We start from the raw sequence: 25,383 nt of genomic DNA, 5'->3' as shown, positions 1-25,383 counted from the left end.
GGTAGCCGTCCCCTTTGTAGGCGCTGCCGCATTGCCTTAGGGCCCGGAGCTGCCGGTAGCCGTTAAGGTGAGCCCTGGGGTGGGCGGGCGGGCGGGCGGTTGGTGTCCCCCGGTTGGGGCCGGGGTCAGCCCCGGGCGCGGGAGGAGAGGGCGGCTGGGGCCGGGGCCGTGACCAGGGAGGTGCTGAGCCCCGCGGCTGTGGAGGCTTGCTCTGACTTTGTGCTTAAGCTCTTCCCTTCAAGCTGTGCTAATTCAAAGCAGCTTTTCCCCAGACGGCTCTGAATGAGGAGCCCGCGTAGGTAATGGCAGCGAGAGGCTTCGGCGGGGAGCGGGTGCAAGGGGGTGCTGCCTGAGACGGGCCTGAAAAACTGCAGTGAAGTAATCTGCTTGTATAGGGTGTTCTCTGATGGCTTCTTTTTTTCTGGTGGAAAGGTGTTTGTGCTAGTAAAATAACTGGCATTACTGTTGGCTGTTCCAGTGCTACAAGTTGAGCTAAGGACAGGACTGCTAAGTGAGGAGAGTCCTCTTTTTCTTGTATTGAGAAAACAATTAAACACTACAGTGACAAAGCAAGCCAAAAGTACTGGATCTTTTTGTGCAGGGCTGCTAGTGAGACCTTGCTACTTCCCAAACTCATACGAGCTCCTTTGGGACCATGAGCCTACCATGTGCACTAGCAAGGCCTTCAACCATAAGGGTCTAGCTAAACTACTACAAAATGGTGTGCAGTATGGGTTTGTTACCTCTCCTCTGGGGACCAGCACATGGCAGCTAGTTGTCTTTAATATGGTTTGTTTAAAAAGTGTGTTGTGGTGAAAGAAATGACAGGAAAGATTTCCTCTTTTTGTATGGACTTCCTAGAGTGGTGTCATCAACCTGAAGATGGCAACGCTAATCCTTCTTGATAAGGAGAATGGTGAAGTTGGTGCCACTAAGAATCAGCTAAGATTCCCATCAGGATCTTGTGAGTATATGCTGCCCTAAGCCAGCAGGGGATCAAGTGAAGTGCAAAAATCACATGTTGTTTTTCACTGTTTAAACAGTGAAAAACTTTTCTGTTCTTATATCTGCTTACCTAACCAATTCTGCTAAGCTCATCAATTACTATAAAAATGAAAATAACTCTGTGCTTTTTGTTTTGAGGCATATATGGTTATAAATGGTGAACAATGATTTTTGTGGCAACTAGTTTCCTAGCACATGCGCTTACTGAAGCAAATTTTAGGGTTGATGTGGTGCTAAAGTTTGGATTTTTTTCTTCCCTACTCTCTCAAGCAAAAGTCTTATCTGAAAGAACCCAAGTTAACACTCCACTTCCCAAAAAAACAATTGGTACATCTCCAGCCACTTCTCACTCTGTCAGAAAGGCTCTTGGAAATGTGAACAGAACTGAAGGAGTCACGAGCAAGCTCGAGAAGGTAAGACAGAAAAGTCAGCCTTGCGCTGCAAGCACAGTGAGTACAGCGTACTTCTGGGGGGGAAATATATGCATTGTTTACTTACTGTTATGGCTTAACCCTGGCAGGTGGCTAAGCACCACACAGCTGGTTGCTCACTCCCTTTCAGTGGGATGGGGGAGAGAACTGGATGGGTAAAAGTGGAAAATACTCATGGGTTGAGAGTAAGACAATTTAATAATTAAATCTCAAAGAAAAACAAAACCCATTTCTCATGACCAGCTGACTGATGCCTTGCCAGTCCCTGAGCAGTGGCAGCCTGGGCGAACTTCCTCACCGGTTTCCATTGCGGAGCATATCATATGGTATGGAGTATCCCTTTGGTCAGCTGGGCTTGGCTGTCCTGGCTGTGCCCCCTCCCAAGTTCTTGTGCACCCCCAGCCTGCTCCCTGGTCTGGTAGTGAGAAGCCGAAAAGGCCTTGATGCTGTATAAGCACTGCTCAGTGACAGCGAAACAGCCGTATGTTATCAACACTGTTTACATCATGAATCCAAAATGTGGTATCATATCAACTGCTAGGAAGAAAAATAACTCTCTCCTAGCTAAAACCAGTACACCTGTGGAGGCACAAGGAGAACAGCAGCTTGGCGGGGACCTAATGGCAAAGATGTGTCTCCAAAGAAAATAGTCTGAGTTAATGTCTTGTTTGCATGTTAAGTATCAGGATTTTAATATTATAAGCATAAACATTCTAGTGCTGTGACTTGTTGCCACCGTATATAGTACTGCACTACATAAACCCAACTGAAGTATTTGCCTGTCTCCAGCTCATTTGTGCTGAAGGTATTATACTTTACGTGTAACTGGGGACTGTATGGTAGGCATTCTGGTCTAGACCTGTATAGCACAGGAAAGTGACTACAATGGGGAACTACAGTAGCTCAATGTGACTTTCTCTTTAAGACCACTGAAAAAACTGCTGGGTTAGAAAGCTGTGATGCAGTGGCTGAAGATGACTGGCCGGAAATAGAAAACATGTTTCCTTTTGATCCTTGGGGTAAGAACTATTGGTGTAATTATTAAAATGAAGAATCAAGCTTTCGTGAGTATTGACATTGTAAGACTTTGGCTGAGCTATTGTGGCAAACAAGCTAGCATTGCATTTCTCAAGAGTCCTTTCTTATATTTAAGGCTGCTCACTACTTCTGAAATAACATCTCATTCTTGTTTAAGTATTTCTGTGATAGTTGTGCTCCGCGTATGTAGTGGTCTGAGTCATTATGGTGGCAGGAAACTAGTTCCAAATAACCTTGCTATAGCCTCTTAATTCATAGCAATGGGTAGACAGATATTCAAAGGAATACTTAAGGAGTACTGAAAAGTAGACCTCACAAGAGTGGATGCCAAGGTGGTAATTGGTAATTGAGGAGATTCCTACTGCTGTAGGATGTAATAGTTGAAGGTGGGACTTCTAAAGCTGTTCTTAGAATATCTACAATGGGCTGTGCTATCTCAGTCCTTCAAAGTGTGTCCTTAAACCATCCAGTTCACGGGGAAGTACGTGTGCAAAAACTAGTATACTGAAGACTACTTCAGTGTTGGTGAAACATATGGTCTGCTTGATGAAGTTGACTTAGTGATTGGAAAGAAATTACTAAAAGCTCCTGCTTTACATCAGCAGTTATGTTATTAGCAGATGATCTCAGAGGTCTCTTCCAACCTAACGATTCTATGAATGATTCTGTTATGCAGTCTAGTCTTTCGATAAGTGTTAGTGTATGGGATTTCATAGACAATTAAGATGTAACTGCGAGTTAACACCCCATAAGGCAGGGACTGTTGGATTGTGTTTTGTACCTCCTCCCACTTCATTTAATCTAGGAGAATTTGTATCTTCCCAGGCTACTGCTACTGTACACTGTTACTGAACTGCAGTGTGTCTTTCTCAAACAGACTTTGAGAGTTTTGATCTTCCTGAAGAGCACAAAGTAAGCAATATCAACCTGTGTGGTGTTCCCCTCGTGATATTTGAAAGGACATGTGACAGATGTGTGAACATGGTTCCTTCACCTGTGAAGACTGAAGAGATTTTGTGGGAGTCTGGTAAGTGGAGACTTAGCATGAGTTTTGGTACATACAATGCTCATCAGTGGTTTGAGAGGGAAGCTATCTGGCTGCAGTAGTGAACTGCCACTGCTGTCCTAACTGCGAGTAGCACACTAGTATCAAAAGCTGGTGTATAGTCAATCTGAATTTAGCTGGTACAGGTTGTGGTCTCAAAAGTGGTGTTGCTGAGCAATTCCTTGCAGTGCGTTGCTAACTGATCAGTTAGGTGGAATTGGCTTGTGCAATCAAACAGTATTTCCCTTAGTCATTCTTAGTCATTGAAAAGGCTTATGCTAGTTCACTGGGAGCTTAAGTTCGGGAGCATGAATTATTGTGGGTTTCGTGAGAAACTGATTTGCTCTACTTCTAACTTTCAGATTTGCTACAATCAGCTGCTGATTTTCTTGCTACCCTGGATGAGATCATTGACATGCCACCTCTGAATGATGACTATTAATATGTTCTGAAGCTTCCATTGAGTTCAAACTTAATGTAGGTTCTGTATTTTAATAAAGGCTAATCTAACCTGTATAATACTGGATTTTTCTCTCTTTTCAGTAGACCCAAGATATAGATAGCCTTCTTTTCAAAGCACTATTTTACTATGTGACAAGCAATTAAAACAGAGCCTGTGTAAGCCTGTAAGCAAGACTAGACACACTGTGAGCTGTATCTAGGAGTTAGTACCTGCTGGTTAGACTTTGTAGTCATGATAGGTTAAGGGGCCCTTCTGACCTCACTGTTTACATAACTATCCTTTATCTGTTAAACATGCAAGAGTTTAAAACTAATCCATGTATCTAGTGTAAATGGTGTACTAGAGATAGTACTCTTCTGATATTTTTTCTTTTCTTGAACTTGTTTACTCTTCACAATGGTTGTCTAAGATGGTATATGTTGGGTTCTTCTGCAGCTGTAGACTGCTTTTCATTGTCACTGTGTTATGTGGCTCTCACTGCTGGGTATTGTCTGTCCTCTGTGAGGAAAGGCTGGTGGAACCCTATCCAAATTCTAAGCACACAGGTTCAATCTTTTCCCTTGCATTGTAATGGCCTCAACTCCAGTTCTTCATCATGTAAGATAAGTCAGTTGTAGAGGTGGTCACCCTTCACTTAAGTTAAACTGCTTTTACATTTGCTGGGTGGTACTCGGATCTGGTTGGACTGGTGGCGGGTCAGGCTGTTGTAGCTTTTGGCTCATCCTTAACATGAACCACAGTGCTGTGACTATTCTGCTCAGCTGCTGAGGTAGACGGCTTTTCTGTTCTTTCATGATGCACCTGAGTTCTGGAATTGTCGTGTCAGATTTACTGTTAGTGCGCTGTGGCACTGTAACAGCAAACAGTGGCCAAAGCAGCTTTTCCCCTGCTTTAATGATTGCAAGTTGACTAAAAGATGGAAATGCTCTAGCTAAGGAATGGGGTTAATTTGGTGTGGGTCAGTGCTGCATCCCACAGTTGTGCTGCTTGGAGGCGTACCATGGCTGCAACCCAACTGCATGTGAAGATGAAAGGTGAATAATGTGTAACCATCCTCCTCTCATGCTCTTGTTTCCAGGAAACCTAAAAATGCAGGTGGTGAAGGAGCCCTTGTGTTTTCCAATAGGCTATCTGGTTCACAGGTGCTGAAGGGAATGTATTTGCCCTGCTGTGATGACATAAGTAATGAATGGCTCCTTTTAGGCTGAAAAGGGTAACAGGCAGAGCAGAGAATACTAGTTCTCACTGCTTCCTGGTTTTGGATGCTTCAAGACATGATTTGCTTCCCTAATGCTTTTTGTTCATCAGGAAGTAGATGGGCCTTTTGTGAATTCTGACCTTCAATCTGTTAGGGCTAGAAATTTGCTGTTGCTGTTTCTGAATTATTAGACAACTGATGATGCAAAAGGAGTCACTTGTTCTGTTTCTTCCTCAAACTTGTCAGGGTATCAGCCAAAGTGTTAAATTGTAATGAATAGCACAATAGCTGGTCTTTGTTTTGTTTATTGTCTTTGGTTTGAAACTGCAAAGAATTCAGAGGAATACCAAACTACACAGGAAAAGATATGATTAAGTAAATTCTATATAGAGACTTCATGTTTTGGCTGATCAATTAATTGCACTTTAATTTTTTGGTTCTGAAATAACTTGGCTGTCTCAGCTGAGATTGAAGTTTGATAGGTATAGTCTACCAGCCCCAGGAGTTATGCTGTAGTAACTATAAACTAAAGTGACAAAATGCATCTTCCTTTGACTTTGTCTTTACCTGTTCAAACAAGCTGGGAGAAAACAGTCCAAGCCTGACTTTACAGAAAAATGCCTGTTGCTAGGGCACTGAAACTGGTTACACAGTGCCATCCCGTGGCTGCTTGTTATGCAGCTGCACAGCCGTTGGCATGTGAAACACCAGATAACATGGTATGAGATACGCTAAGGATGTGGCACTTATCAACACAAACGTAGGTTGTAACTTTTTGTATGTGCAAATAGACATCTTGTCTGGAGAGAGACACTAGTGCTTTGTTATGGAAGTTTATCATGGTAAAAATTTATTTTTTATTGATTTAAGAAAGTCATTGTTATCAAGCACCTAGCTCTATTATTCAAACTTCCAGAAATAAGCTTTTTGTGCCATGTCCACACATGTATATACAAGTGCACATGTTAAAACACTTAAAACATTCTTGCTAGTTGTACACTTTCATACCAAAATGGATAAGCACTTGTGTAATGTTGTAAAGGTGATAATAAAATGATTCGGGTGGGCCTCTTAGAACTGATAGACTTTAATCTTGAAGTCCAAAAACTCATTACTTGTGGGGGCAATGGAATAGGTGTGCAGAAAGTACAGTGTGAGTCACACTTACAAATACTGCTGGTTTGTCAGCGTAAGAATGAGTGCTGCTGCAGTGTAGAACATAAGGTAATGCTAGAATAAACAATGATTTCACACTAATGTAATCTTACTTTACTTAAATTATTAAATCCTTTCAAAGTCTAGGGAAAAGAAACAGTCCCAAGTTTTGTCCTTTCCATCACTCAGCCCCTCTCTTTTTTTCTGTAAAATTATGAAAAGGTGTTTTAGGTGCAGAGGAATGTTTTCTGTAGGTTTTGGGTGTTTCATATGACTTTCTATAAATACTGTCTTTTATAGCTGCTGGCAAGCAACACAAACCAGTTAAAGTTAGGCCTGAGCAAGAGGCAAACAAGGCTTTTGGGATTTTATCTGTAAATAGTTGAGGTCAAAAGGTATGTTTCATCATACAGCCCATCTCTGAGCCAGAACAGGAGTGTTGCTAGGAATCCTGTATATGGAATATAAACCTGTGTTCAGCAATGTAATGCAAAAATCAGTTTTCTTAATTAGCTGTAGTGGTAGTATAAATACTTGGTGTTTAAAGATTGATTAGCTTTTTAAAATGTTGGCAATGATCCTTTTGGTTTAAAAGATCAAATTAAATGCTGATGTCCAATTTCAGACACAGTCATGATAAAACCTATAGTTAAGAAGTCTCTATAGCAGATGAATGAAGTTAACTTAGATTTTGGTTAGATGTTAACTCTCAGCACCAAATTTTAGGTGACTGGGAATATTTGTTTCCTACACTAGTGCATCTTATCTGGGGCTTCTTGTTCTCATTGGACTTTCTGGTTAATGCAGGTCCAAGTTTGTTTTTACAAAGCTTTATTTTGTAAACATTCACCAGAAGGATCCATTTGTTTCAGCTGGCTTTTTTCCCCATTTCATGTACTTTTCAGTCAGCTAGCTGGGGTTAAACATACATTTGCATGTTCCTGTGACTTGCAAGAGAACAAAGCTGTGATGAGATTCAATCTGTGGATTGAGCTTCCTGCCTGCAGTGACTCAAGGAGAGCACAGTCACAAAAGCATAGCCTCCTATTTAGGAAATGTAAACTCTTAGCCTCTGAGCTGCAGAACTAGGTGGTGTCAGCCCTTCATAGTGCTGCCTTCCTGAGACATGGGGAGCCTTGTCGCTGGGAATTTTGCACTGGTTCGTGCCATTTCAGTTAGGCATTAACACTGACTTCTATGGGTGACTGAAAAAAATCAACTTCCTTAGCTGTTTTAATGTTGATATGACATATGCATCTTTTGTACTTAAGCTTTATTTTCTGTTGGTGTGTTGTCAGGAATAGATGCGACTAGAGTTCAAAATGGTGTCTGAGCACTACCCTGCACAACAGCAGTCCTGTTTAAAACCACTTGTAGTGTTTTGGTTTATTTGTTTCATCAGTTTACGCTTCCTGCAAAGATCTGAGATATTTGGGGTTTTAAATGCATGGCTGCAATGAAAACAAATACTTGCTTGGTTGGTGGCTTGTTCTCAGATCGAATGAGCCTTAATAGGCCAGTGTAACAGTGTACTGTGATTGGGAAACCTGGATTGTAACCAAGTACACAGAGCAAGTAGCTTTTTAGTTGGTTATCACTCTGTAAAGCATCTTCTTTGACAGCCTTCTGGCTGTGAGAGTCACTTTAAATCCTTACCTGAATTTCTGTAAGGAGGACTTGGAGATTCATAGAAAAATAATCTCTTAGCAGGCTGAGTAAAATTACTTCAGTGAGCATCAGATAATTCATCCTATTTGTAATGTTCTGGCAGCGGGTGGCACCATGGTAACAGCATGTATTACAGCTTCTCACTCCTGCAGCCTGACAGCTGTGGTGTGATGATGTTTGCCTTTGGTACATCATGCACAGTGCAGGCGTCCGTAATGGGTTTCATTGCTTCATTAATGTGAAATGGAGGATAAGAGTCAGAGCTAAGGAATTCAGTGTGCCTTTACCCTGTGACTACAGGGAATAGTATATCAGCCAAGGGCATTTTTATCTTTTGTTTAAAAAGAACAGAAATTAGAAGCCTGGAGGCAATTGGTCTCTCTAGGGTTAGCAAAGCCGTGAATCTTGTAACTCTTAGTTTCACTGTAGTTTTATTAGTGTTAGTGAAGTACTGTATAGAAATACAATAATGTCCCTCTAACTGTCCCCAAAGTAGTACTCACTGTTCTCAGACACAGGTGTGGATCAGATCAACATGTCTAATGAGGTTTATATACAATTTATATACACAACATATGTTTAGTAACTGGTTGTTAGGGATCTGACTGCAAGCATGTCTTTTTGCACATAACTTTGCAAAGCATGCAAGAAAAGCATAATTGATAAATTTACCTCTAACTGCAGACTGGGAGAAGTTAAAAGCGTGGTGGGCCCATTGTGCTTGAGTGATCTACAAAATTAGAGGGAAAAGTTATAAAATGGCCCTAATGTGTATTTTCTTGCAGTCAGATTACAAAGAATGCCAGGATGGAAAAGGAGTGTACAAGCAACTTACTGGGGTGGGTGTTGTGTGCTTTTCTAAGAGGTGGGCTAATATCACCCAGTTAATGAAGGTGGAGGGAGGTTCATGGAGCTGAAGGTATACTTCTGGGTCTAGATGTTGGTCTTGAGTGGCTCAGGCTGGGCTTTGAGCATTTGTGCTCAAAATACGTAGCCAATGGGTAAAAGCATCTTGTAATCCCTCTATCACACAGCCAGTTTAAGAGTATTGCTACAGGCTCCAGTAGAAGTTATTCCCTTTTCTATTAATCAAGGGATAAAACTGAGATGATTATGCATAGGGAGAACATGTAAAGACTGGAAGAGGGGAGAGCTTGGAATCTAGAATACATGTATTTGCTTTGAAAACTGCTGAGTCAGTATTTTTCTTGCAGATCTGAATTCTTTGCGTAAGGGTATATGTCAGGTATGTCCTTTATGTGCTTGATATCAGTCTGAACTGACCTGAACCCATCCCAAATACTAACTTTGGAAAAGTCTAAACCAGGAACAAGATCAGACTTTGATCATTATGACAAATAACAATGATTTACATGACACTGAAAAAACATCTAAGATCCAGTCTGCAAGGATATCACTGAGATGCAAAACTTAAGAGTTGAGGACCTTAAGTAAGATGGAGACACTGTTTTGCTGATCAAGATTCTTTTTTGCATATCATTTTTCAGTTACTTAAAGCAGATTCCTTGGAGATGGTGTAATGGTTGGTGTAGCTATGCACAAAGGGATTTGAAGGGGGGAGGAAAGCTTTTTGTGTGGGATACTGAAGATTGAGAGAATAGCCAGAATGATGCAAGGTGATAGACGTGTGTGGAGACATATCCTTTTTGGTGACACTTTCCTTGTATCTTAAATTCAATTTCTATCTCCAGTGCGGTCTTACCTACAGCCGGAGTAGGTAAGTACACCTCTGCCAACATGGTCTTACCCATGGCCGCAGTTCCTCCAGGGGTCTACCATGCTTTGAGGTGCTCTAGCATGACCTCATTCACAGCCACAGATGCTTCAAGGTGTACCTGCTGCAGCATGGACTTATCCTTGGGCCACAATCCCTTCAGAGGTGTACCTGCTGTGGCACAGACATAACCATGGCCACAGATGCTTCGATGTACCTTCTGTGATGTGGACTTATTCATGGCCACAGATGCTTTGGGCTGTCCTGCTCCCATGTGGACTCATCCACAGGTCACAGTCCCTTTGCCTCAATTTCACACTGGGGTTCCAGCCTGTCCAGTACAGCGGTACAGAAAGGGCAGCGATGCCCTGGCCATCTGCCAGCCCAGGCGCATTGCCATTGCTGTTATCAAAGTGTTCCCAGGCACAGCAGAGTGCGATAAGCAGTAGAACAAGCAGTGAAAGCAGAAAGCAGCCACTAACGAGGACTAGAATCTAATGTACAATAAGGCAAGCAAGCCCCATGGCAAGCACTGGAGCCTGCTGATTAATAGCTAAACAGCAATAACAGCTATAAACTTGATCTAGCACGTTCCAGTCAAATCTGTCATTATCTTGAACCCTTTGAGCCCCACACTGGGTGCCAAAAAGGACTGTTATGGTTTAACCCCAGCTGGCAGAAGTGCCACACAGCTGCTTGCTCACTCCCTGTTGGTGGTGGGGTGGTGTAAGAAGCAGAAAAGTCCTTGACTCTGAGTAAGCACTGCTCATCAGTAAGAAAAACATCCCAGAATTATCAACACTGTTTTCAGCACAAACCCAAAACATAACCCCATCTAGCTACTGTGAAGAAAACTAATTCTCCCCAGCTAAAGCCAGCACAGTAAACTTCATAAATCTTAAAACAGCCAACAGTGTCCCAGAAAACACTGATTTCTGACCTGGGAAAAAAACTTTTTACCTTGCCTTACCATTGAGGCATGTTCTGGCAGCAGTGCCCAGTTTAGATGGCACTTGTGCTTTCGCTCACAGCTGTGGTATTTTGGGGTTGAATACTTTCCTCAGGAAGCCAGCTCCTGGAGAAAATCCCTGATGAACAGCTGGTTTTTGAGCTATTTAAACATTCAGGAAAGAACCTCTTACATTTGGGCATTTTGTTTGACTTCAGGTATATGCATTTGGTTTTATTTTTACAGTTAAACCTGAGCCTCCTTGATAAAAATGTCTTTTGGAACTGACCACCAGGCAGTCTCTCTTTGTGTCAAGAGTGCATTTCCAACTTGAGCGAAGGTCCTGCAGAAAAAAATAAAAGCATGGTTGGGGCAGCACTGTAGGTAAATTTGACCTAATTTCCCTTGCCCAGCAGTGTAGAGGTAAAACACTAGTATAATTAAAATCAATCCTTGAGGTGCATGCTATAAATCGAGGGTTCTACAGCACTGTAGCCTTGGCTGAGCCCTACCTTCATGTGCATCCTCAACTCTGCGGGATCTACTCCAGTATTTCTTAGAGACTAGATCCTGCATCTTCTGCTCTTTCCTAATTCAGACAAAATTTCTGTGAGCAAAGCTTTCAGAAAGCACTGAATTGAAACAGTCAGGAATTTAAAGTGTTGCAGTCAGGAGTGGGTAATTGCAGCTTTTATGTGGACACATCTAAGCTCCTTTTTGCCTTGCTCTAGACCTGTTGAGCTTTATGGCTTGCCCATCATAGTCCTCTGGCTCTTCTCCCTCGCTGCAGAGCCTGCACTGTCTGGTCTTTTCGCCCCTCAGCAACTGTGAGTGCTGGGGGAGAGCACAGTTGGTGCATGGCCCCTGCCAGCTCTCTGGAGGAGATGCTGTGGGCTGGGCAGAACCTGCCTCAGCACAGCTCCTGGCTGAGTCTTCCTGATGGCATGTGGAGCTGGGAGAAGCCAGGGAGCTGTGGTGGTGGGTCTGGGTAGCTGCATCAGCCACAACCCATCTCCAGGGTGTTTCTTCTGGGACTGCGGCCTCAGCATTGTTGGTACCTGCGAGGTGTGTTGCACTTGTGTGAAATTTTGAATTCTGATTTGTGCTCTAGTGCTGCTTTGGGGCTCCTGCTTTTGATCCTGACCTTTCGTTCACAAAATAGTGAAACTGGCATGTCTCAAAACCCAAACTGCTGCACAGCCTCTGCAGCACGAGTGTAGTTAAGCAGTACTGGTGGGAACTGCCATTTTCCTGGTGCCTTTTTCCCTTGTGGGTTGAAAACTAGTTGATGTTCTTAGGTTTGGTACTGCATGTGTGGTGGGAAAGCCCATGGGGTGAACTTCATGCAGTGGAGGCAGACCTGGATGTCACCACGCTAAAGGCGAGGGGCTGTGTCACAGCTGGCACAGGCAGCCCCTCGGCATACCTACGAAGAGGCTGAACTGGGAAGGTGGGACTGGGAGAACTGGGCTGTCCTCACCACAGCCACCAGGTGGGAGCTGCTGATGCTGACAGGAGAGACAGACCTCATCCCTTCAGTATGGGCAGCCATTTGCTGTGGTGGCACGAAGGACCAGGCTGCCTTTCTGGAGGCAAGACCCTTCCCGCCAGGCTGCTGCTTGTGGGAAAGCCGGGCCCTTTTTATTGCAGTGGTGATCATGAGCTCAGCGTGGTGTAAGTCCAGGCTTCAGTGGTGAATACAGAAGCTAATATGAATTTAAATATGGACACATCTTACTGCAAAGATAATTGTTCATAATTCCTATGATGTCATGAATGCATGCATCGACACAGGAGTCACAGGGCAAGGTGTTTGCTGTCTGGCGAGGTGTTGAACTTGCTGTGTTTGCCGTTCAAACAAGTCTCCAACAGATGGGAGAACCAGCCCCTGAGTAAAAATGGAAAAGCCAGGGCAGGAGCTTTGAAGGATGAGGACAAAAGGCTGATGACACCATTTGGGTTACTTGAGGATAACATATTTCACTGGCAAGAGAGGGCATTATCGCTGTGAATGATCACGCAGGACGGCTGTGGAAGGATCCATAGACCTCGGTAATGGCATCTGGGGGTCTTCAGTGTGGGTGCTGTGAAAAGGGGAGAGGGATAAGGACATGGCTGACAGCTCTTGGTGTGAGGAGGGGTAAAGGGGGCTAAAGGAGCTGGGGATTGGAAGCGGCACCCCTGTACCGAGCCTGGGGGGTGAGCAGGCAGCAGAATCGGGTGCGGGGAGGATGAGGACAAGGCTTTTGGCAGCCAGGGTGCTCGGGCTGTTGGGCAGCCGCTGCCGGTAGGCTGAGCCGCCGGACGGAGCCTGTATTGCCGAATGGTGAGAAGGGGCGTGTGGAGAGAGGCTTTCCCTGAGTCCGGCTGGCTGCAGGGGCAGCTGCAGCTCAGGACCGGCGCTGAGGGGGCAGGGGCAGAGCCCCCGCTGTATGGTTTCTGCGTATGTGGCTGCTCGACGGCAGCCGTGCAGGCCCAGCACCGAGCGGGCCTTCCCTGACTTCCCGGTGCCGTGCCTGTCTGTGGCCACAGCAGTCTGTGCGTGTGACACAGATCCCAATGAGAAGGAGAATTCTCCTTGATCCTAAATTACAGACCGCTGTTCTCCCAGAGGGCAGAGGTTGACTCTTTCTTCCAAAACCGAATGTATTTTCTTGTCAACTGTGACAGTGAGATTGCTGTGCAGCAATGGAGAGTGGCTTTTAATATTTCTCTGCCACTTTTCTTCTCTGCACTGCTGTTGCTCAACCTTCTCCTGACATCCAAGCAAGACGCTGCTGTTAATTTTGTGTAAATAGCCAGCTGGGATACTGGGTATTAGTGGGTTTAAGCAAAAATCCCTGGAAACGTTCACGTTCCCTACAGTGTTTTTTTCCAGCTGCAGTGTGAGCCTGTGCCTCAGAAGATGGGGAGAAGATGAGCTGTGCCTCAGCAGTGGCACAGGGGAGAGCGAGCAGAGTTCCTGGGGACATGAAGTGCAAGTCATCCTGTTCTTCCTTCTCTGGTAAACTCTCGGCTATCCACAGAGACAGAAAGCCAACGTGTGCCTCTTCCTGCAGCGAGGGATGTCCCTGGGACTGTTGCAGGGAAATCCCAGCCATGGGGCCCTGCAGGCCCTTGACTGCTTGCTTTCCAGAGCAATACACAGTTCTATAGCCTATGGGGTGAATAACATGGCCAGCCTTCCTCCTGAAGCAGCTTGGGCAGATGTGAGAAGCCCGTGTGGTGAATAGGTCCCTGCTGGGGTATGAAGAGCAGCACTGGTAAAACAGCTGCTCCAGGCACTGGTGAATCACCTGGCTTGAGGGAAACAGGCTGTGGCACACAGCAGATTGCAGCAGGCACAAACACTCTCTGTGCTGGGATGTCCCCATCAGGGGATATCAGCTTTCAGCAGAACTGTGTCCTCAACAGGAATATTTTCTTTGACTGTTGTTCCAGTGCAGCTTCTGCAAAATCTCTATGACTTAGTTTTTGAGTGAGAATAGAGTGCGCTGTCAGCAAGTTTGCTGATGATATGAAACTGGGAGGAGTGGCTGACACACCAGAAGGCTGTGCTGCCATACAGGGAGACCTGGACAGGCTGGAGAGCTGGGTGGGGAGAAATGTAATGAAATATAACAAGGGCAAGTGTAGTCTCTTGCATCTTGGAAAGAACATCCCCATGTACCAGTATAGGCTGGGGACTGAGCTGTAAGGGAGTAGCATAGGGGAAAGGGACCTGGGGGTCCTGGTGGACAGCAGGATGACCATGAGCCAGCAATGTGCCCTTGCAGCCAAGAAGGCCAATGGCATCCTGGGGTGTATTAGAAGGGCTAGGTCAGTAGGTCGAGAGAGGTTCTCCTCCCCCTCTCCTCCCCTGGTGAGACCGCATCCAGAATAGTGTGTCCAGTTCTGGGCCCTCAGTCCAAGAAGGAAAGAGCCCAGCGCAGAGCCACAAAGATGATAAAGGGGGTGGAACATCTCCCTCATGATGAAAGGCTGAGGGAGCTGGGTCTCTTTAGCTTGGAGAAGAGGAGACCAAGGGGTAACCTCATTAGTGTTTGTAAATACGTAAAGGGCGAGTGTCAGGAGGATGGAGCCGGGCTCTTCTTGGTGATGGCCAGCGATAGGACAAGGGGCAATGGGTGCAAGCTGCAGCACAGGAGGTTCCACATTAACATAAGGAAAAACTTTTTCCCTATGAGGATAACAGAGCACTGGCACAGGCTGCCCAGAGAACTTGTGGAGTCTCCTTTTCTGGAGACATTCAAAACCTGCCTGGACAAGTTCCTGTGTGATCTGCTCTAGGTGGTACTGCTCTGGCAGGAGGATGATCTTTCGAGGTCCTTTCCAACCCCTAACATTCTGTGATTCTGTGGGGGGGAAAAAAACCCAAGAAAACCAAGCTTGAATCAGTTATTGTTTAGCTTCAGTTTTCTATAAGCCAGGTAAGCAAAACCATTCCAGCTTCAGGAATCAATAAACTAACATCATGTTTAGTTAACCTATCATCTTGTTCCTTAGTCAAATACAATGTGCTGCTGGGATTTATTAGTTCAGGGGGTTTTGCATTTCGCTCAGCATGGTAGCAACCTCTTTTTAAAAATCTGATTAGCCAGAATTGGGGTTCTCTGTACCCACTGCTTGTAGAAACTCTAGGCAGGAGAATTAAGTTGTGGTTGTGTCTGATGGATTCTGTTTATTTTCAGGGAATGTACCCAGTTCTGTTCATCTAAACATATCCAGCAGCAAACAATTGAGTGACAGTTCCTTTGCTCTGAACCCCTTTTCAGCTTGAAAGCTTTGTCCATACAGTTTTCTTCCTAAGGGTGTTTAGCTATTGACTAGTCCTTGGCCATCATCTTCCTTCTTAAAAAATACACAACCCTTAGGAGCTGTTTTAACAGCTGCATGATCCTTTGCTTGGAGTAGAGCCTATTATGTTTAATTTCCTGGATTTTGTGAAGCTTATAAATTCTTTTATTGAAGTGTCCCATTCTTATGAAACCAAGATTTCTAATTTCAAAGTTGACTTACAAAATCTTAATCTGTAAAATTTAGGAGTGAAACTTCATTTTGTAAATGCAGTGTTCCTTGGTTCCAGAAGCATGCTGACCTATGAAAGCATGTGTGAGAGAAAAAAATCAAAATCAAAATGGAAACATTCTTGTGGGAAATTGATTCCAACAGCACAGCGCTTTTCTAAGAATAATTATTCCACTGGAAGATGTTCAAAACTTGCAAGTTGCAACCAGGTGCTGGATTTTGCTTTTCACCTTCTACCCGGTCTTGCCTCAGCTTTTTTTTCAACAGCTTCTTTCAGTGTTAGTAAACCTTCCTCTGAAGTGTTTTATTCTTCTGTGGCCATCTTCCCACGCCTTATTCTGAGTTTCTTTTCAAAATAGGAAGGATTTGGAAATGCTTTGCATTGAAATCTAATTGCCTCAAGGAAGCTCATATTCTACTTCTGTTGTGTCCTTGTTCCCCAACCTGGTGTATGTGACCATGCTGTGACTCTTAAGTCTTTTGCCACAGTGGTTTGCGGCTTTATAGAAGAGTATTCTCAGAAGAAGCAAGGGGCAAGGGCCTTTTCTAGTGCTGGAACTCAGTTCTGCCTGTCCTTCTCCAGCGCTTTTTTTTTTTGTCAGTTGGAACTACCATCCTATTTTTCTGATTAATAACAGAGAACAAAAAATGATTTGTCCTTCTAATAGCTTCAACAGTATGCTTGCAACAGAGACAAACGTTATTAGGAACCTGGTGCACTGCCTGTGGAACAGCTAATTCTTTAATTATTTTGCCCTGTTTAGGAGCCTGCAAAAGTTGGTGGGAATTTGCTGCCAGTTTACCATCTTGGTGCTTCTGTGACTGTCCAGGCATAAGGGCTGACTGTTATTTCCTGGTACTGCAACTGGGAATGCAATGTTTTTGTGTGATGTGCAATACTGTCAAATATCTAGAGCATAAATTTCAAAGCTCTCTGTGTGACTTCAAAACTCAGGTTCTATTTTTAGATGTAAATTTTGTGCCTTGGAGGCACACCGACAAAAGGACCTGGTCCTCTTTTTATATGTCTCCCCATAATGCAGATCCTCAGAACTCCTGCCTTAATGCTGCTGAGCTGCAGTAGCACTGATGGCTTATGGCTCTTCTGTTTACTCCAGATGAATTCTCAGATAAGCATCTGTTTCTAGGCAAGCAGCTAGAGTCTTGTTTATGCCTAAGCCCTGCTAAGATGTTCCTTGGCCTACTTGTTCTGTGGAGGCTGATGTGACAGTGTTTTCAGAGCAATTTCTTCTCATGTGTGTGTGGGCAGAGTAGGATGGCAACGGAGGAGGAGGTGTTGGTGTTTCTATTTCCAATAGCGCAGTACTCATCTGAGCGCGTGAGAAGCTAGTGTTCAAATTTCAAGATGCTCAAGGGGACGTGAAATCCCAGTCTCAGCTGAGTTATTCTGGAGGACTCTTCTCAGCAGCTCCACCTGAGCAGAACTGCGCAGGAGGCTTTGGAGTGCCTGGGCAGGGAGGGGACGAGCTGGTGGCTTGGTGGTGAGGCTGCTTCTACAAGCAGAAGGAAAACTGGTAGAAGACAGCCCTCTGCATGGAGAAAGTCTTTCCTCCTTTGAGCTGTGGTTGGTGAAGAAGGGTGCCTTTTCCTCTCTGTTCCTGGCCTGCTGGTGCTCTGTGCTCTCAGGTTCATTCACTCTGGTTCTGGACGTCCGGGTCTGTGTCCCATGCTGGCTGTCGGCAGTGGAAGGGGTTGCTGTTTGCTGTCCCCCCTGCTCAGGGCTGACTCACTTCCTGCCTCTGTAACTCATTTGAAACCTTCCTGTTTTCTTTAACTTCTGACTGCAAAGCATCTAGTGAAGCCATCTATGAGGCTTGTTACAGAAATCGTACGATGCTGCCTGATACTACTTTGCATCATTTCTTTTCACTCAAGTTGGCTGGTGGGGCAGCAGTAGATATATTTTTTTTTTTTTTTTTTTACCTGTTGAAATGTTGCGTTCATCTTGGTGAGAGCCATTTGGCACAAGCGCAGGGTGCACGCAAGCCCAGGGCTTATCAGGAGCAGCAGCTCTCAGGCAGGAGAGAGGCAGCAGAGGTGCTGCAGGCCAGGATTGAGGTGCGGCAACAGATCTGTGGGTGCGCTGTAGTGGGGTCTCACCGTGTTGTGCCGGCTCTCACAGTCTTGCTTTCACAGGTGTTAAAGCCAGTCACAGCAAGATAATTAAGAGAATGATAAACCTGAGTAGAATAACTCTAGCAGGAGTTATCTAGGACAGATAATCTGGCTGTTGGGAGGACCCTTAGCAAAGCTGCAGGGATTGTGGGCCATTCTGGTAACATCCAAGCTCTCTGTGCCACTATGGAACAAAATGCTTCCTTTAGGATAAGAAATATGTGCACGTACATGCACTCACGTACACAAACAGATTCTGGGGGGAGGTTAATGCCTCTGTATGAATCTCTGCAGGCATTTCCTACTGGGAACACTTCCCAGTTTAGAAAAACGTGTCATGGAGGGTAGCGGCAGCTCTCCTGTCTTGGCATGTTCCTCCCTCTTTTGTGAGCCCTGGCCACCAGCGGAGCTCTGTGGCTTCTGAAGGCTACACAGGTCATCAGGAGTAAGCAGAAGGGCTGTTTATGCCATCCCCTCTCTACTCTGCTACCCAAGCATGCCTGACATAGCTCTTCACTGCTTGCATAAGGGGTGGGAGCACTGTGTCCTAATTTATATGCCCATCACAGTACAAAATAAAAATTTGCTAATCAAATCCTACCTGGCTTGTGATACGACAATAGCCTTTGTAAATGTGCAAAGTGGTCTGTGAAAGGTGCATGATTTATGAAGTGTTTCCTAGGTTTATTTGTCATTCCAATCTCTTTTGAATCAGTTGTATTGGCTATTAAAGCAATGAGACAGAAATCAGTGGGAGAGCTCATAAAATTTGTAAGTCAATTCAGCCTAAAGGAACCTGACAACTAGATGCACAAAAGTAAAAAATAATATATATATTTGTGTAAGGCTGTATATCATAGAAAAAGACCCACGGAACTCATCTGTCAAGAGAAACCAGGTGAAAATTTCCTTTTAACCGTATTGAGGGAGAAATTCCCTTTTCTTCAGAAGTAGTGTGGATTTTCCCATAGTTTTCAATGGGACCAAGCTCCATCTCCTCTTGGAATTCATAACTCACAGTATTATCTCACTGTCTGTCCCAAAGAAATACTATAAGCAGGGATGGAAGATTTATGAAATCATGCAAGAAATGACTATATGTCTACCTTGATTTCTGAAGGTTATATTTTTGTGAAATATTTTTTATATTTAGGGTCCGATTTGTCTCTGATGCCTGCATGTATACTGCTGTAAAGATTCTAACTAGTTTGGGAGAGATCCTCCCTTCCTCCCCAGTGAAAGAAGGAAATCAGCCCTTTACATTTATACAGAATACAGTGAGCAGCAAAAAATAAAGCACAGAAGGTGGAACCACCTGGGGGTGATGATACCGGCACCTGGGCTGTGATTTAATGCCTTTCTAAAGAACTGCATGACCACACGTTGTCTTTCTGATAGTGCTGCACTCGGGGCTGTAGTGTTACCTTGTTTGGCCTAACATAATATTGCCTTAAGAAATTCCAGCACTGAATTAGGGTAAGATCTAGACTTCCTGTCAAAAAACACATTCAGCTAGTCAAAATTTTCCAGATTAGATGCTAAGGTGATAATAACGATCCTGACTGATGTAAGCTGTCAAGAGCAGTGCACAGTGTATTATTTTCTGTCTCTTCCCTTATCAGTTGCTGTGCACAAGCTTTCCTTTCTTTCCCCCCTTTAGTCTGTGCCTTTGTTTCACAAAACAAAGTGGAGAACCTGTCCTGTCATCTTTCCTTTCTAAAGGCCTGTATAAATATTTAGGCTTTACTGGTCACTTTTCTGCTTTTGCTTGGAAGATGAGCTGAGGACTGAGGAATGTGATTCTCTCACCATGGGATTTGGCTCCCATTTAGCTGCTTTCTGCTTTAGGTTATCCAGCTTTGACACATGCACATAATGAAACCTACCTTTTGGGACCCAGGAAACTTGAATAATCTTTACTTTAAGAACCAGCAAGGATGTGCTGGTCAACAGGGAACAGAATAATTTAGTTCAGTGTCTTTTACAAAGAGGTTTTTAAACCTGGGGCTAGAGCAAGGATGCATTTTGAACGTTGTACCAGTGAGCACTGCAAATGCAGCTGAATCCCAGCCTGAAATACGCGTGTTCCTCTCCTCCTGTGCAATGACTCATGCAAATCATTTAAGTATCCTTATTGATAAGTCCTACTAGGGCCTTTGCTTCTCCATGCCCAAACTTGACCCAGGGCAGCACCTGAGAGCTCAGACATGGTATTTTTATTAGCCAACACTAGGTCTTTCATGCTGCTGAAAAGCAAAATCCCAGTTCCAGATGCTTTCAAAACTTTGGGATTATTTCTCATCTGGATCTGGACTCAGTGTCAATGGATCTGCCTTCCAGTGTTAATTAGTGTTGTTATATATTTTACCATAGGTATCAAAATGGTGAGTGGTTTTACATCTGAAACCTCTGCTCTTGTGAAATCTATCTTCTATGTTAGCCTAGTTGGAGATCTGTAAACCGGATTTTGGGATGAAACAAAAGATGGTACGTACTTTTGGCCTGAGTATGGACAACCTGAGCCTTTGTACTGACTCGGAGGAATGTCATTATTAACAATAAATATCTTCCCAATTTTCCTCTTCTACAAAGCAATTGATCCATACATGAGCTTGTTTCTGTGAGTGAGTGCAGGGTGAAAACAGGGTGAAAACTCACCTTAGGGTGAGTGCAGCAGAAATCAGAGCTCTCCTGAAAAGCTTTTGATTTGTTTTATGCTCTGGGGTTGGAAAGCAGATTAAGCCCTGGCTGCTTGCAGACCTACAACACCTGGGAAAATGTTCCTTGTTGCTTCTAGACTTGTAGAAAGAGTCAGTTTCTCCTCAAGATCAGATGTTGTGTGTGAAGGACAACCTCCTGGAATGTATCCTAGAAGAGCTCGCTGGCCTGACTGAGATGGAGACCGATGGCGTGGGAGTGATTTCCTGTGGGTGAATCCTGATTCAGCACCCACCTGAACTGGAAAATGTTGGGGGTTCAGACTGTGGTGGTGGAGATTTACTCTTCCAGGGCTAAATCCACAGATCAGAGTAGAACCTGCTATTAGCCTGTGATGAGTAGCTGTGAAATGGGTTTGGAAACATCTGTCTAATGCCTGGTAAACAAGTGTCTACATTGAACAAAACAAGGATTGCCACACTTGCCAGTTTTACCAGAGAAGCCTGTGGGATGAGTGGGCACCAGAGTTTCAAGCAATCCCTGTCTCTCAGAAACAGTCAAAGGTGAAAAACGTTGGGATGGAGTAAGAAATCTGTGCTGCTGCTTCTGCTGCATTATTTGTTTGTGGATAAATAAAGACATTTAATTAACCAGACACATAATTCCACTCCTTTTTAATAAGCTTGAGTTACACCCACTGAGCATCTTGATAGAGGTATGGAAAAGTAGATTTGTTTATGCCGGTTTTAACCATCAGTCACATTACTTTGGATACCAGTGATGTTAAAATACAAGTCCAATCTCTTCTCCATTAGGGTCTCGCTTTTTATTTAGATTTTAAAACTGTATTCAAATGAGGTTTTGACCGAAACTGAATCACTATGTACTTGAAAGCTAAAGAGCTTATCAGGCATCTGATAATGTTTTCAGGATTTCCCCAGATTAGACCGCGGAGTGTACAGACAGGAAGCTGAAGTATTGAGCGCCTGACCAGAGCTTCCTCCTGTGCAAGAGTGGGGGTTTCTCTGCCTTGAGTCTTTAGCTCTACATGCATGGTCTGGGCCTTGAAATCTAAAGGATAAAAAGCGCCCAAACCTCCCAGTTGGGTCCTCCGAGCAAGGTGAATGGAGAGCTTCATTTCAGCCCCGCTTGCAAGGTCAGCAAAACAGTTCTCACCTCTCCCTGCTGTTGTTACCTTCCTGGGCTCTTTATCAACCAGGGAATCAGAAAGGGACTTTCCAGAGCTGTAAACATGTGAGCTGAATAGATGGAATGAACCCATATGCAAATGAGCCTTGATTCCCTTCCCTCTATAAAGTTAAAATGTTTTCAGAGAGAAACAGATCCTCCAGAATGTGGGTGTCTGAGATTGTTACCTTGGACTGGCTGTATCTCTCTCCCTGTTGTCTGTCTGTCTGCCTTTCTGCCTGCCTGCCTGTCTGTCTTTCCATTGTAGAGAACAAAGCGGAGTGATGTAAAATAGAAAATGAGAAATGCAAACCTGTGGGGATTGAAGAGGAGGAAGGAAAATGAAAGAGAAAAAGCTGAAGAGTGGGAAAAAGATAAAATAAAATGAATTTTGGGATTCCACTGTGAGTAAGAGCTGAAAAAAAATTTAAGCTTATTTATTACATGCTTATCTTCTGCCTGAGTGCCAGTATGCTTTGTATACGTGAAAGGTAAATTGCACATTAAAGATTGAATCAAAACGCCAAATTCTTCCTCAATTCCTCCAGCTTTAAACCAGAGTAATTCTGTCAGCTTCGATAGATTTATGTTTTGTAAACAGCAGCAGAATCAAGATCAAGTGTTTTAAGTCATTTTGAGTCATATTTACACTAAAGTGATGAGAAATTTAGAATGACTTTTCAATACTGTTGTGTCAGGGAACCTGCACATTTTCTGATGCTTCTCTTCACTGGGCAGGAATTTTTTGCTATTGTCCTTCCAGTGCTGTTATGACTTTATTCTGAATCCAATGGCAAGTCAGAAATGAGGGGTGGTGGTAGCATAATGTGCATTAATATTTTCCTTGCATTATGATATACGTGTATTTGGTTTTTTCTTTTAAATCTGTATCTTAATCTGCCTGAATGACAACTATTTAAACAGGGAGAGGATGTGAGTTAATTGATGTATGTATTTTTGTCTCTCTCTCTGTCAACGATGTTCGATTGCAGTCGAGGGATTTGACTGGCTATACCTGGTTTTCTTTCCCATCAATCCTTTACTAGGCATCCAAAAGTTTCTTTTACAGTGTGGAAAAAAGGGATTGAGGAAACGCCACAGTTTTCCGTGGTGGAATTTCCAACAAATTCCCTGTTGAGTCAGAACGGTACAGAGATGGGTTTCTGGAGTCTGTGGGATAAGGCAGCTCCCATCCCTCCATCTATTAGCCTGATTAGAGACAGACAGTTACTCTTTTCTTTTTCTGAATTGTTTCCTTGCCGAAAAATGCAGTTTTGAATGAACTGAAGTTATTTACAAAGCTCAGCTGAGTGCAGCAAATAATATGCAGTAAATAATCAAAAAGGAAAAATATTTAACATTTTTTTGAATTAAACCTTGATTTTTTCTTTAAAAATACTATTTTCATTTTCTTAATTGCTCTAATTCTAAATGCGATAACAATAATAGTAAAAAAAACCCCAAGTTTTTATTTTTTTAGGCCAAAAAATACCTTGTAATGTACCTGAAATGAATGTGTGTTGTCTTCAGAAGATAATTTTTGAAAAATCATTCCAGGTTCAGCCAAATGACAGGGTTTTTTTGCCTTATTTTTCTTCTTTTTGGCTAGTGGATGAAAAATTGCTAATTGCCATAGCTTTGGTGCAGACCATTATTTGGACCAGCTGCATTTCATGGTCCTCTGGGAGAATGCTGAGATTCTTTCTTTGTGAGGAATGGTTATGAAAATGGGAGGGTTTTGATGATAAAAATGTATGCTTTTATGTCTTTTTATTGGTCAAATTAAACACCTTATCTATCTTTTCCCGTAATTAAAAAAGGAGAAAAGACAGTTTTAATTATTGAAATAGATTTGTGTCCCATTTTGGCACCAATTCCCTAATTTTGTGAGCAAGGCTTCAGCTACTCTCCCTTCTGCAGCTTTTCAAGTATTTATACTCCATCTCGATTTGCTTCGGAGACAAAACTTCACAGGTGCTTAAAACAGTTTTGTTGCTGGATAAGCAGGGCCCGGAGCTCCCGGGGCGAGCTGGGGTTTGAGGATTGCCATGATGGCAGGACAAGGGCTTGAGGTTGCAATGGGGACTCTTTTGCAAGACAGAGGTTTCAAATATGGCAGTAACTACCTGTGACCTTCCTGAGGGGATTCATTAAGGAGAAGCCTCAAAACATTCATTCAAAGCTGCATTTAATCCTTTAGCGGATACTGGAAATCCAAGTCCATACTGGCAACTCCAGTGATTTTAAGTTAAAAGTCTGTGCATGCATCAAATATGTCACTGTAACCATTAGTTTTAGTCAACATACTTGACTAAATATTCTAGATGTGATTATGTTGAATCTAAATAGCACCTAAACTTATTTTCTTTAAAATCAGGTCTAGTGAGCTCAAGGGGAACAAGATTTAAAATCCTGACTAGGAGGGAAGCGTATCCCAGAGAAAGTCAGTGTCAGGTCCCTCCAGGCTGGCTGTGTTCAGCAGTTCTCAGCCTTTTCTAATGGAGCCCCTTTGAAACAAAAATCTTGGACCATTTCACATGCTCAAAAAGGAGCCGTCTGCACCTGCAGGCAGTCCTTGGCAGCATCCAGAAACTGGCTCCCAACTCCGTCTGCCAGCGCTCCTGCGTCGCTGCCAACAGTGTGGGGATAGATGTGCGTTTTTTCATCTTCTCAATGAGATCGCTTGTGGACCAGTTTCTGGTGTCTGACAGCAGCGGTCCACAGCCCACAGGTTGAGTAGTGGTATATAAATAGCTTGCAGGGGTTAGGGTGCCTTAACCGGGTCACAATTCAATGCTCTCAGACTATTTTATTAACTGTCATGTACCTTTGTCGGAATTAAATATGCCAGTTATCACAGTACTTCAGCTGTTTCATTATTCTAGTATTACACTGGCTTATTTCAGTGAATTGAAACAGACTATGTATGTATTGAAAGTTTGTTTGTTATTAATAAAAAAATAATTTCAATAACTGCAGTCTAGTTATAAAATATAGATACAGTAGTCTTTTATATTTCAAGTATTTATATATTAAACCTGTTAAAGAAAAAATCTCTGGCTTCTAATGGATTACTAACATTACAGTTATTTTTCAGAATGTATTTTTCCAAATAAAGTCCTTGCTGGGTGATCGTCACCTTCCTTTTTTAAATAATGGGAGGGTTACAAAAAGGTGATTGATTGATGTTTGCCTGTTTGCTTTTAACATCTTATACAGAGCCTAACCTTTTTTAGGTTAGTAATGTATAGTATAGTAGTTATGCAGTGACAAATATTGTAAATATCTGTGTACTTTCAGCAGTTGAAACATTGCCAGTTCTTTTGAATTATTATAATTGTGGAAATTGGAAGGGAGCAAGAAATGGTCATCTAATCTCTCCTGTTTACTTTTTTCCCCTCTGTCTGTACTTTTGAGTGTTTAGATTACGTCTGAAACGTATGGATTGACCAGTCCTTTTGAGCTCACTCTGTTCCACTATGTCTGTCAGGACTTGATTCAGACGAATGGTTCATCTTACCACCCTGCCTGCCTTTCCTTGGGCTGGGAGACAGCACGTGTGTCACCTCCAGCATCTGCTGTGGGTATGGTGATCAGACATCCCGACTAAGGGCGGGAGGATTACTGGGTTTGGAGACAGCTCTGCATTCGGAGAGGTAGGCCTTTTCCTCTGTCCTCATGATAGC

General features: G+C 43.4%; 1 protein-coding gene across 2 annotated transcripts; it reads left to right on the top strand.

Moving 5' to 3' along the window:
- Positions 1-865: 865 nt before the first annotated feature.
- On the top strand, positions 866-25,148 carry PTTG1 (PTTG1 regulator of sister chromatid separation, securin). Of its 2 annotated transcripts, XM_086471038.1 has the most exons (6): positions 866-964; positions 1,276-1,454; positions 2,362-2,455; positions 3,352-3,501; positions 3,882-3,996; positions 25,122-25,148. In XM_086471038.1, the coding sequence occupies exons 1-5, from the start codon at positions 883-885 to the stop codon at positions 3,959-3,961; spliced, it is 585 nt and encodes a 194-aa protein (XP_086327164.1). In that variant the 5' UTR covers positions 866-882; the 3' UTR covers positions 3,962-3,996; positions 25,122-25,148. The 2 variants fall into 2 exon arrangements, with proteins under 2 accessions (XP_086327164.1, XP_009945021.2); XM_009946719.2 differs by lacking the exon at positions 25,122-25,148 and having other exon boundaries at positions 3,882-4,038.
- Positions 25,149-25,383: the final 235 nt, after the last annotated feature.

This window comes from Leptosomus discolor, chromosome 10 (assembly GCF_034619465.1).
Source record: "Leptosomus discolor isolate bLepDis1 chromosome 10, bLepDis1.hap2, whole genome shotgun sequence".
NCBI classification, from domain to species: domain Eukaryota; kingdom Metazoa; phylum Chordata; class Aves; order Leptosomiformes; family Leptosomidae; genus Leptosomus; species Leptosomus discolor.
The sequence above is the reverse complement of the archived record's forward strand: the minus strand, read 5'-3'. Positions and strand labels throughout refer to the sequence as shown.

Excerpts from the sequence above, each read along its gene's own strand:
- PTTG1 (XM_086471038.1), top strand. The coding sequence starts at position 883 with ATGGCAACGCTAATCCTTCTTGATAAGGAGAATGGTGAAGTTGGTGCC. Across the intron at positions 1,455-2,361 it reads AGCCTTGCGCTGCAAGCACA|ACCACTGAAAAAACTGCTGG; the intron begins GTGAGTACAGCG and ends TTTCTCTTTAAG. Across the intron at positions 3,502-3,881 it reads AGAGATTTTGTGGGAGTCTG|ATTTGCTACAATCAGCTGCT; the intron begins GTAAGTGGAGAC and ends TCTAACTTTCAG.